Source organism: Parasteatoda tepidariorum, chromosome 10 (assembly GCF_043381705.1).
Source record: "Parasteatoda tepidariorum isolate YZ-2023 chromosome 10, CAS_Ptep_4.0, whole genome shotgun sequence".
Classification (NCBI taxonomy): domain Eukaryota; kingdom Metazoa; phylum Arthropoda; class Arachnida; order Araneae; family Theridiidae; genus Parasteatoda; species Parasteatoda tepidariorum.
This window is the reverse complement of record NC_092213.1, coordinates 49,746,284-49,760,223: the sequence shown is the minus strand read 5'-3', so window position 1 is coordinate 49,760,223 and position 13,940 is coordinate 49,746,284. Positions and strand designations below refer to the sequence as shown.

The 13,940-nt window shown below is 30.8% G+C and overlaps 1 protein-coding gene across 2 annotated transcripts; it reads right to left on the bottom strand.

The window, feature by feature from the left end:
* Positions 1 to 3,487: 3,487 nt before the first annotated feature.
* On the bottom strand, positions 3,488 to 13,677 carry LOC107444269 (uncharacterized). 2 transcript variants are annotated; one of them, XM_043051832.2, is made up of 3 exons: positions 13,268 to 13,677; positions 5,727 to 5,779; positions 3,488 to 4,023 (listed from the first exon to the last, which is right to left on the bottom strand). In XM_043051832.2, exons 1-3 carry the CDS (start codon positions 13,455 to 13,457, stop codon positions 3,754 to 3,756), a joined length of 513 nt encoding a protein of 170 aa, XP_042907766.1. In that variant the 5' UTR covers positions 13,458 to 13,677; the 3' UTR covers positions 3,488 to 3,753. The 2 variants fall into 2 exon arrangements, with proteins under 2 accessions (XP_042907766.1, XP_042907765.1); XM_043051831.2 differs by lacking the exon at positions 13,268 to 13,677 and adding an exon at positions 7,348 to 7,844.
* Between the last annotated feature and the right edge of the window lie 263 nt (positions 13,678 to 13,940).

The window sequence follows — 13,940 nt, the reverse complement described above, 5'->3', positions numbered from 1 at the left end:
TTAATTCATCTTTTAATTACATGTTTGATGATAATTGATTGCTATTCTTTTAATTAATTGTTAACATGAAATATAGAAAACTTTCAATTACACATTGCGTCACTTTATCAAACAAAACCTGAATTAAATAGTAATTTAACTACTTCATTCGAAAATGCTAACATAATTTTCGGTAATTAAGTTATAAAATTAACAAAGGCAAAGAAATCATAAGCGTCTTTTTCACGAAATTCCATCATTTCTAACTTTACCAAACTTTTGAAAACAAATTTAAATTTATTTTGAGCGCAATGTTAAATATAGGTTGGCTTATTTACTTTTCATTGCTTTTAAATAAAAATTGCAAAAAAATCATATAAATGCTATTTTTATCACGAAATAAAATGCATTTTGTTTACATTGTGCTTAATTAACATGCTCCTATTTTCTGTAATTATTTATATACATGATATTATTTAGTCGAAAAAATATTACTTTTTGAAGCGTATATTTTGGCAAATGTTTAGATAAGTGTAACAAAATGTGTCTATGGTGATTGCAGTTTTTCCAACCATAATTTATTGAATAGACTCAACGTCTAAGTCACTCAACTTAGATGTCCAATGGCAATCCCTCTCTGATCAATCGGTTACAGATAGCAGCCAAAAGAAATACGTTTCTTTGAGATGGGAATACGAAACGTTTAATTAAGGATACAATTTTTACAATTGATTGATTTATTCCATTCAAGTGATATAGTTCAGCCTCTGGCTCAGACATCTCTATAAAAGCTACCCAACTTTTATAAATAGGTGAGGTCACATTGCACTCTTAGATGAATTGATTTGCACCGTATAATCGAACGATTATACGGTGTTAACTTGCTACAACCTTAGAGAAGAGTTGAATTGAACCAGTTGTACCATAGTAGAGTTAAATCAAGTTTAAGAAGTCCTATAATATGGTTCAACATTACATCATATTAAGGTTGCTGGATGTTTGAATGTGGAATGTTTTCTAGGCAATGGGGAAAAATAAGTATATTTTGGGAATTTTTTTCAGCTTTTCGTATGGAAAATTAGTGCATGTTGCATTTTATGGCAAGTGAATCTCCAAAAGTTTAGATGAAGAAAACTCATAACTTATTTTATAGCATATCTATTATAGCATAAGTGATACAGTGAGGATAGGTTCCAAAACTTCCGACTATATCTTTCAGATGAGAATATAACTAATAGGAGTCTCTAAATACAATTTAAATTTAATTTTTAATTCAAATTTCAGAATTTTTCAAATTTATTTTAAGCTGTAATTCTCAAACCAAAGCTTTTTTCGAGAACCAGGGATTGCAGAATCGCAAAGGTGCACACTGATTAACATCGGTTTTTTTTTTAAATTATATTTTGGAACGCGAGACTGTTCTTTACTTTTTCATAAACTATTTCATAAATTTCTAATGACTGCGTTCTAAGTTTGGAACCTGGTTTTGTGCATGCAAAAGTTGTACTGAAATTTCCCCAGCTTTTCCCTACTCATCTATCATTACGTAATGACAGTTGAGTGATCATTTCTGCCCATTTGCATTATTTTAAGGAAACGTTTGAATTGGTTTTTCAATTTTTCCAAGTGAATAAAAAGTAAGGAAGGTAATAATAAATTAACAAATTATTATTAGGAGAGGATTTTAAGCAGTTAATAACTAAGCAGAACGTTTTAAAATAACTATCTGGGTAACTATAATAGGCACCAAAATGTTTATACCTGGCAGTGCTACTTAACGCGTCCCGTAGTGGACTGATTGATAAGACACGGTTCCCAGCAGATCACCGAAGTCAAGCATCACTGGGCGGGTGGGTGACCACTTGGATCAGTCTGCGTAGGGACCGAGGGTGTGCGGTATTGGTCCTCGTTAAACTGTGCTACCGTAATGTGCTCGACTTCGCTCGCAGGTCGTCGTGCTACCGAAGCGGGGGTGCCATCCCCTCCGCAGAGGATCAAAATTGTGATGGCATGTCTTTGGATCATCCTCCGGGATGTTTCCCAGACCGTCGCCAATAGCCCATTGTGCAGCTCTAGTGCGACGTAAATTAACAACAACAACAGCTACTTAACGCACCGAAAGCCCCGTGCTCAAAATGTCGTATTTTAACCTGCAGAGCTTTCCGCATAACACGACTGGTTTTTATATTTAATTAGATAAGGAAATCGTGAATTGTGGTTCAATTTTGTCCCTATGCTAAACCGTTGGTGGATTAACCCTTTCGGGACGGGCGAGTCACGAATGTTATTCCTAAGGAATAAGTATCAGGATGGTAAAAAGTAAAAAGCGGTAGCTTAAGTTTTGACATAGCTAATTTGGCAGATTTATTTTTGCTTTCACTTTAAATCTAACACATCCAAACCGTGTATGTTAAAAGTGTAACTATACAATTTTTAATTCGAAATAAGTAGTGGTGAATTAAATAAAGCAAACAATTGTAACCCCGCGCACAAATAAACTGCTAAGGAATTACTTTCATTACCAGTTTTATCTTTGTACCCTGGTTGATACGATTTTATGCTGGCACGTATTTGTGACAGTCGGCGCGAAAGGGTTAAGCTTCAACTCCCCCCCCCCGAAAAAAACCACCAATGCAGGATAGCAGGGAAAGTTTATAACGGGCAGTGGCATTTAACCCTAAAAAGCATCAGTGTAGGGTATGCAGAGCAAAAATATAGCAGGCAGTGGCACTTAACTTTTAAAAATGTCAGTGTAGGGTAAATGTATACCGGACTGAGGCATTAAACCGTAAAAAAACATATCGGGTAGTGACACTTAACCTTAAAAAACATCAATGTAGGGTATACTGAACAGGGGCACTTTACCTAAAGAAATATTAATGTGGGGTATACCGGGCAATGGCAATTAACCATAAAAAAAGTAACAGTGTGTGATATATCGGGTAAGCGTCATCAGTATTATTTTCAAAAATTATAGGTCTGTTCGTATTTAAAAATCCTTATCCAAATTCCATTTCACGTGGTCAGCAATATAAATGGAAATTTGAAAGTTTTTTTAATATAAAAATCAACGGGTATGGTAACAAAATAATGCAAGCAAAACGAGCAAAAGCAAGAAAATAATTTATGATAAAAACAACATTTGAAAAATCTCTTTCGCAGTAAGAAGACTGTGCTTTTCCTTTTGCCACCTTAATATTATCCTATTTTCTTTCCATAGGTACCAACGTTAGAAAACAAATCCTAGGGCGTAGGCATTTCAAATTATTGGATATGCTAAATTTAATGGTTTCAAATTTATCCATCTTAAATTTGATTACACTCTACTATCGTTAAATTTAAATGAAAACATGCTTAAGCACAGTAAGATTACGACAATATTTCCCAATAAAATGGTTTAAGGTACCCATGGGACTATATGAGGGCTCCACGTTAAAATGATTTTCCTGTTAATGTAAATATGCCACATGAAAAATAAATTTAATATTTAAAGAGGAAATACATGAAATAATAAAATAAATTTTTTAATAAAACAAAATACATTCCACCAAGACACTACTATATAAAAGAAAGCAGTGTTACATTAAAAAAAATATTTAATCTCATTAAATCATATCATAAAACTCAGTAAACCATGTTAATATCCAATGTGCATGAGGTATAAATTATACATGTAGCAAACCTCCATTATACGTGAGGTATAAATTATACGCCCTATATAGAATGGTTAGATAAGGCTGATTGTGACTAAAATGTTTCATAGATATAGCTTTTTTATGGATCATTTTCACCTCCAGAATCCCCATTTCCTTCTCCACCACCACCATTTTCTCTTCCAGAGCCACCATTCCCTCCTCCTCCAGAACCTCCATTTCCACCTCCAGAACCACCATTCCCTCCTCCAGAGCCTCCAGTCCCACCATTTCCTTCACTTTCCTCACAAAACTCACCTTGCAAATACTGGGTCACTTTTTCTATGCATTGATTACTAGGTGGCTCTGTTACTCGACAACGAACTTTTTCCATGTCTTGTTTCACGCATTCCTAGAAAAGAGGGAAAACAAATATAACATCTTGAAAATAAAAATAAAAAAAACGCCAATGCGATTAAAAAAAATAATCAAAACGATACTGTCCAAAATACGATATATCCAGAGTTAAAAACAGAATAAAATATATTTTACAAATTTTCTTCTAATCAAATATTTTTACTTTTTTGAATTTATTATACACGAAATATTCGACTTAATTCGTTTAAATTTTTCAATTTTACTGTCATTTAAAAATAGGTGAAATGAAGTAGAAATTAGATAATAAAATTAAATAATAACAAACTATTATAAATTGTTATAAAAGCTTACTTTTTGCTTGGAATTAATTTTATGAAAACAAAATATAAATTTGGGTAAAAAATTTTTAACTTTACTTAACACTCACTTAACTTACATTTCTTACTCCAAGAAAGTACTTAAGTGAGTCGGATTTTCTAACATAAATTATCTTCTGCACTAACAGTCTTCTCTAACTATCCGCACATATAAACTATAAGCATGCTCAAGGTTTATCCGTTAAAATATATAGACTATTTCAGTATATAAAAATCCGATCATTTTATCAAAAGTTAGTCACGTATTTAGATTTTTATTCTGTCTTATTGTCAATTTTTGATGTGTCTTACGTATTTTTTATTGAAGTTATACTTCTTATGCGACTTCCAACAAGGTTGCGTTAAAAGTTTAACGCTACATTTTTATTGGCCGGTAAATCAGGTGGTAGGATCCAGTTTTCCCTCATTCATTTCCATATTGTTTTGGTTCTCACTAGCATAAAAATAATAAAAGTCATAAAAGTATTGTTTTTCTATAAATATTTTTTTAGTTTGTTTTGATACACATATAATTTAATAGGGTAGTATTTTTTATTTTCAAATTTAGTGGATAACAATTGTAAAAAATGAGTGAAAACAATCCCACGGACAATGCGACGGATTTAAGGTTATGTCAAGGTACGTCTCTTGTGAATATCAATTGATTGTTAGGTTTTCTCTTCTGAAATTACATTATGACGCATTCACATACATTATTAATACAAATACATTTTCCAGGGCGAGACGATGAGGCAACCACAAGCACTTCCACTGGTTCAAGAGGTCCACGAGGGAAAAATGCACAATATTACCGTGATTACAGAGCACGGAAGCGAGCGGAGCAGGAGAAAGAGTCGTTGAATAGAACTAGTGATCCTTCTACGACTGCTGATTCTTCTACAATTAACGTCGCAGGTTGCGAAGTTTAACTTCTGCCGCGCGGAGAGACTCAACGCACTATTTTTTTTTAATAGCAATAATTTTGGTAAGTTACACTAGAGCACAATGAGTTGATGGCGTTGATCAAGAAAACACTCCTGAGAAAGATCCAAAAACATGCAATCACAATTTTGATCCTCTTCAGCGAAGATGGGATCTCCCGTTATTATAGCCCGATGATCTACGCATGGAATCGATAACCTTAAGGTATAACAGCATGACGAGAACCGATACGGCACACCCTCGGTTCCGTCGCAGGTTGATCAAAGTGGTCACCCACCAGCTCACTTACCGTAACCAGTGATGCTTGATTTAGGTGATCTAATGGGAATCGTTTCATACGACTATTTCACTACGGGGCAATTTTTATTTTAGAGCTTATTAATAATGGATGTTATTTTAAAAGTAGGTTTTGTTTATTATATTGATTGTGTTTACTTACATCAAAATTTCCTTGACACTGACTTGGTCCAATTTCTCGATTTGTCCACAGTTCTGAAAATATTAATCATATAGAAGTATTAATAAATACAATAATGTGTCCAATGTATTGTTTTAAATAGTAAACATTTAACGCATTTAAATAAGTCCAAGAACGCTTAATGTTTGTTAAGAAGTTAGTAAATTATTAAGTAAATTAGCAAGTTATTAAATTTTCCAAAAAGAAGAAATTACTTTAAGAAAAATATATATTTTAACACCTTTTCACCGAAAACTAGAAATAATAACAACTAAAATAAGCGTTAAAATACATAATAAAATTTTTAAAAAACATATAACGCACCAAATCATGAATTATTATAAAAATATTTTATTTTGTGATACATTTGAAGGAAATAGATTGTTAAAAAAACACCGCTGTTGACAGTGCATTTATCACCACAAGAAGCCTGGCAATATGCAAGTTTGCAACTTCTAGTAATTACTGCATTTAAAAGAGAAAGAAAAAAAACCATTATACAAACTAAATAACACTTGTTCAACTTTATCAACAACACTGTGAAAAAAGGGTTTCTTAATATTGAACAAAATTATGTCAAAATAGCTCTGAAACAAATACAGTCTAGTTATAAAATCCATGTACTCATTATTGCTGAGTATAGTGATCTACTAAAAAATTGAAACAGCAAATAATAATTTTTTTTTAAAAAAAATGCATAATCACAAAAATGACACATTATGATAAAATAACATATGGTCATCAAATGTAACTAAGTTCAAACTTTAGCAGTTTATAACTATCAAATATTCGAAGAGAAAATCTAATTAGATAAAGATTTATTGCACTTACCGCTATTCTAGATTTATTTCACGAATAAATAATGTTTCCAAATAGGTAATCAACATGCCATGTTTATTTACAAATAAAAGACAGATTCTCGGAACTGTTTTGAGTATATCACTATACTCACTAATGCGAACCGGGGTTTTCAAATTCGACTACATTTGTTTTGAAGCTATCTTGGCACATTTTGAGAAACCCTTTTTTTACCCTTTTTTTGTTTCTCCATTCTTCGTAGGTCATCCCAAACATCGCAAAGGCAAATAGAACAAAGAGAGAGAAAACATCCATGCTCGAGGCGGGAATCGAACCCCCGAACCTTTCGCACCTGAGGAATACAGACCGGTAGTATGATCTCCTTGACCACTATACAAGAAGATCAATACTCATTAAGAAAATAAGGATTCATAATGCATTGGTATGCTCATTCTGGAAATTACACAAATATGCAGTTAAAACATAACAGACTTCCAGTTAATGTTAGAAAATATTATTACGTAAAATAAGTTTATACTTTTTGAAACTAACAAGTAAAAACACTGTAAGAAATATGAAAAATATTTCATCTGTACGATAAATTTAATCTATCCGCTACGATACGAAATACTATGTCCATCTATACGATACGCAAAGCTGTACGATACGATACAATACGAAATTCTATGCCTATCTATACGATACGAAAAGCTGTACGAAACAATACAAAATATTATGTCTATCTATACGATACGAAAAGCTGTACGATACGGTATAATACTATAACGATACATTTTAATCTCACCTTTAAACATTGATTGCATGCTTGCGGTAAAATTTTGGCATTCTTCATACAATGGTATCATTATCACCGTCTTCCCTCTACGGTGATGACCGCGATGCCGACCACGACCGTGGTGTTTACCATGTTCATAACCTCCAGGGCGATGTGATTCTTGAGGTTCTCTGAAACCTCTTTTTTCCAAAATGGGTTCGAAAGCAATTAATATATCTCTAATAAAATCCCCAGATTCTTCACTGCCATCAAGCATACCACGTCGTGTTCCTTCGGCTTCCGATTCTTGGGCTATTGCAAAAATAGCAACTTTGGACAGCAGAACTAATGCTACAAAACACTTCATATCGTCTAAAAGAAATGGTGTTTGAACAAGCTCTTCTAACTGAAAATCTGTGGCTGCTCTTTCTTATTTTTCTTAACAAAATGGGAAGTAAATACTTGTTTAGTTGGTCTATAGACAGGTATGCTGACTGGATATTGTGTTGGCATGTTCTATTTTCTTTTAGAACAACTATGCCTAAAGTCAATTTAAAAGTAAGATTGCAGCTGTCGAATTAATGAGAATGACTTCAGATTTTTAATGAAAGAGAAGGAGATGATAATTAGATATAGCTGTCAAAGCTTTATTGGTGGTGACAGATTTTTTTCATAGAAGAAACAGGTGACAATTCGGAACTCAAACAATAGTCTTTTTCAGCATTACTCATCGAGTATAACAAAAAAAAGGAATTAGCATTGTTGAAATTTTTTTGATGTTTTGTTAGAACATTGCTATGTTAAATACGCGTGCATTAATTTTAATTCAAAATAATATTATTACTGTTACACAATATTTAGCTTCATTTGTTAATGTGATTTTAAAATTTTATGCATTTGTTACTTAAAGTCCTAATTTGGTATAAAAATCGCTAAAACCATGTATGTAAAAATTAGTAAAACATAGGTACCTATAATACTGATCTATACTCATAACTGATACCTATAACACTAATCTCTATCAATGTTTATGATAAATTAATGTTATGGGTCAATATTGCGATTGATTGATGTTATATACATGGAATAATTTCAGTTAACTGTTATTGCAATTTCACCATTTGAGGTATTTAAAACCCTTTAAAAAGATTGCATTGAGTTGAATTACAGATTCTTTATTGTTTACTGGATCCACAACATTTTAACTGCATTATAATTTTTAATTTTATTCAAAACATGTTAGAAAAAGCAGCAGTAGATACGGAATCATCATCATAAAATAAAACAGCGAAAAAGGATAACTTTACCAAGAGTTTCCGAAACATAAGTTATTATTCATTTTATTAAGTATTCATTAAACAATAATAACGTTTTTCCTCAATGTCAATCAACGTTTTCCGTCTCTTTCTCAACATTATATTGCCCTGTATATTGTGAGATTCGGAAAAACAGTATTTTTTTTTATTTTAATGTTTCATTTAATTGTCACAAATTATCTATCTTTTAATAATCTTTCATTTGACGTTATGAAATTGCAGCTTAATTAAAACAAAAAAAAGCAAATTTTCAACAACAAAGAAAAATCGAAAAACATTTATAAGTGTAATGGTACGATTTTAATCATCTCTTCTCGAAATATCTCAAAATATTTTCCTTATCTGCATACTAATAATATCAATATTTTGTTGATAATAATAAAAAGGAGAAACGAAAGATATAAAAAACTAAAATGGGAAAAAAAGATACTTCGCATGGCAATAGGGAATACAGAAAACTAAAAGAAAACTAATTTAATTAAACTTAAAAAAACTACGAAATGCGTATTTCTTACTCTTATTTTTGTGTATACCTTTTAGGCTATGGTAAAATGTTTGCATTCCTCATACAAAGAAATCAACATACACTGCTCATTATGTCCCCCAGCAAGAGGTATATCACTACGATGCCCTGTAAAACCACCATGACTATGAGATCCGCCAGTTCCTACGGAAACCCCTGGGTATCCTGATGGAATCGCAGGTCCCAGGTACCGGTAAACTAAAACCTTGAAAAATACCTCTGGGAAGATTATTAACAATCTCTGGTACAGATTCTGGTAGATGGGAAATTACAATTTTGTCTCTTGATAAGTTAGGAGCAAAATGATCCAGAAGTTTACCAGTCCTTGCGAAACCCTCAAGTTTGCTGAAAGTAATTGGTGGTACCGGTCCATTGAAACCATGAGAAATTCTATTAGGTCTTACAAAACCACCAGGGGGCCCCAAAACAATTTCTTATACTGATCCATTAAAACTATTGGGATTGCCTTGACCATGAGGCTCACTTGCCTATACAAAATACTCTGTGAAGTACCAGAAGTCATCACGGATACTAGTTCACGAAAGGTAATTAAACTATCTAGGTCATAAGGTCTACCAGGCTATGCGAAATCCATGGGGACCCAGAGACAATTGCCCATACCAATTTTCCGGAATCTTACAGCCTTTTTGAACCGTTCGTGGATTTTTGTGTTCATCATTTCGGACAGCACTAATCATTTGTGACTCATATCTCTCAATTGCCCCTGCGACTCCAGGTTATCTGTAGAAAGAAGGTACTCTTTTGCCATTCGGTCTTCTAAATCCTGGTGACAAAATAGCTCCCGGAGCACCACTTTGTTCTCCCCAGTCATGTCTTTGGTAAACAATACCTGTGCTTTTTCATGTAACACGAACCAAGCTACTAAAATTATTGGTTCAAGGCACTTCATTATTCAAACGAAATGAGATACCTGGACTAAGAGTGTTTTTGTAAGAGCGAAAAATGTGTCATTTTCATGTTGTATCCTGTTCCAAAGCGTGTGAAGTTCGTTCTTTTGTGAATGTTCACAATAACGTAGTTCGTGACAATATTATATTTACTCTCTTTCATACCAGTTTTAATGTTTATTGAACAAATAAAATGGAAAGTATGTTTATCCTTATAAAATAGTAATATTCGTGCTGTATCATATTTGAGGAAATGGATACCAAACAATTCATTGCCTGTGCATCATGGCTTCCTTGAATATAAAATCATTCAAATTAATAATTGTAATAATAATAATTCTATTATTATTATCTTAATAATATCTTAATAATTCTATTAAACAGCTTTCAAGGAAATTTTTTACTGATCTTTTTATTTTACAAAGGATTCAATAATAGTTTTGATTAACAATTCGTTTTAATACCTATATTCGTTTTAATACTTCATAGATATCTCACGTATTTATAAAGCATATAATAAACATTTATTAAAAATAATTCTTACATGCTATTTATAAATTACTACGTAGTTTTACAAATGGGTAAAAAGGAGATGTTAGTTTCTCAGCTTCATATCTATTATTAATGAAATAAGATTGTTCTATGTTATTCCATAACATTTTATTTTGATTCCTTTATTTTGATATTCAGGAACTAAAGTACATGAATATTACCTGATATTGTGCGAAGTAATTATTTTTTTCTCTTTCAAGGAAGATTTGAATTAATGTTAACTTTTAGGGATAAAGAATAACAAAATTATAATAAATGTAATTTTTACCTGATAATATTTAACACCATTCCTTTTAATACTTAAAAATAACTAAAACATATTTCTAAATGGTTTTTCTAATTAATGAAGAGGTGGTAGCCAGTAATAAAATCTACTTATATACAAACAGCGAAAATCTTTTAATAAAAACAAAAAGTCGTAGATTTAAATCATTTAATATTCAAAACATAAATAATGTAAGGGTTTAAAAGAGTAAATTAAATTTATATTTCTTAACAATCCAATATTGTTTATTTTATTTTCATGAAACTGCTTGGAAAAACTTGTTTAAATTATTTTATTCCAATATTCGCTCCATTCTTTTCATTTTCCTTTTTTTCCCTTTTCTCTCTCTCTCTCCTCTAATTATTGTTTTTTCATTTTTTTTTCCAAATTCACTTTTCTTGTATTTTTTTTTCCTTCCCTTCGTCCGCATGTAAATTTCACTCTTATCCTTTTCATTTTCCTCTCATTATCATTTTGTTTACCTGATAAAGGAAAGTACGTTCTTCCGATTAAAGGAGAATTTGATTATTTTATGTTTATTGATAATGTTCGCTAGTCTTTCTTCACTTCTACGCACATAATAATTTTAATTTCAAACAGTATAAATATTAACAAGCGTTTATAAAATTATAAATATGTCTTATATTTTACAATTTAAAATTTAATTTTAGGATTATAAGCTAATTTAATCAAATAATAGTTCAATCGATACAGTTTTTAACAAGGGTTTTTAAAAATATAATACATATGTACGATTGTATATATATGTACGATATGTATGAATGTACGATTTAATCTTTAGCTGTAACATTGTAAATTAATTTTCACAAATGATAGCTTAAATAATAAAACTTTTTAACACGAATTTTTAAAAATTCAAAAACGGTAATGACTTTAAAACTTTTATGCATAATGTATTAAATTTATTATAGAATATAGTTGTCAATGAAATTAAGAATTAAAAATCAGTTTAAATAATAAATCATTCACATCAGAAAATATTATTTAAAATCAGATTTTAATTCAGAAGTAAAAATCAGAAGTATTCAGAAATAGCAGGAATGTTTAATTTTTATGCCCTTTTCAGTGTATGTAGTGATATAATTGCAAAATACTGTTATTATATGAATGTTTCTCTGAAACATTTTCCAATTTAAGAGGCTATTATCCATTGCTAAATTTTAGTGAATAAGACATTTGTAATTATTTTAATTCATTTATGTTGGGGTGATTGGCTTAAAACATGATCCCAATACCATTTCAAAATATTTATAAATATCTTATAAATATATTTTGAAATATTGTTAAGATATTGCATGCAACCATTAGCTAATCTCATCACACGGAGAAAAAAGTTCTGATAAAATTATTGTGTAGTAATGACATTTCTGCCTTGACCATTCATTGACTTTTCTACCATTTCTATTTTGACAATAATTTTGGTTAATAAAAACGAACTATACCGTACTTAAACCATTCATTTCGTTTTTTTCCGTTCGAATGGTAAAGGTTTATAGAAAATTCTGATATTCAAAATTATAGTTTTTATTACCACACATCTAATAAAAAAAAACAAACTGAAAAGTAAATTTAACAGAATGAATGGTTTCTATGCCATACTCTAGATATTGATAAAATTACCAAATTTTATCACGCATTATAAAGCCATATTTTATTGTTAATTTTACCAAAGTCATCAGCAAAACACTTCTGTAAAAAAAAAAACTACCGAGCTTTTTGATATTCTGTTTGAACAAGAAAAAAGAAATGAGAAATTTTATCATTTGGACTAGACATTTTTATTCAGTGAAAAAAAAATTCTTTTTTTCAAAATTCTTCTCTTTAAAAAAATGCTCTGTCTGCAGACAGGGAAAAAACAATTAATTACAATTAATTTATTTGACACTCTCTCTATCAGAAAACAGACATTCGAAACCCATTATTTCAATATTTATCGCACTTTCATTAATATTTCCATTTCATATCGAAAAAGAATTCTTCTGTCTCTGTATTAAACCATCCAGAATTACATGAACGCAATTCCCTCTTTATTCAGTAATTAGTTAATGTTTTTAAATGAATTTTGCTTCCAGTTTTTTATTGAAATATGTTTCACTATAATAGTTATACCTAGTTAAATATTGTTGTTTACTAGTTAAATAAAGTTGCAACTTTTCCCAAATTTCGAGCATTTCGAAGTTAAAGTTTCAAAAATACTGACTATCTTCAAAACTTTTGAGTTCAAAAGAACACATTTCATAGAATAAATTGAAACAAAAAATGTAAACAAATTAATCATAATTATACAATTCTCATTAATCAATGGTAAAAATAGAACCCCTCTCTGTATCTTAAAAAGCATAATTTTAGGGAAAAAAATATTTACCTCTTTTGCTTTCTTTCAAAGCATTGGAAAAATCTTTACATTCAGAAAATTTTAATAACATTTCACCTCCCCGCCAACCTTTACCACCACGTCTCTCCTGTCCATTTGACTCATTTCTATTTCGACCTCTTCTTCCCGAACTGACCACTCCAAGAACAAGAAAAACAACCGAAATAAACAATAACTTCATCTCTTAACTAACTGATCTTTCACTTTACTCTTATGTTATTTCTGTGAAGGTATGGAACAATTCTACCTCTTAAATATATAACTATCAGTAAAATTGTTTATATTCTTTGTCTAATTTCGACACTTTGTCGCCAAAATTGAACAAAGGATGTACCTATCACTTTAGTTTTAAGCTTTTATTGCATCTGCCAGTTTAGTGCGCACTCTATAGGCTTTATTTAGAAAGTTTTATGTGTACTTTCGAACAGGAAAATTTGTATTCAGCTCTTCCTGTTGTGATGTATGTATTTCGTGATATCGTTTGGTTTTGTCACAATGGGTGACAGGTCAGTTTGTTCTATGGTTTGTGTTTATTTATGAATTGTTAATAGAAAGGCCAGTGCGTCTTTCACTTTATGAACGCAATTTTTTTTTTTGGACAGTGAATTTGCTCTATCTAAATTTTAATGGTATATATAAAACCGGTTTAGTTAAAAAATTAACT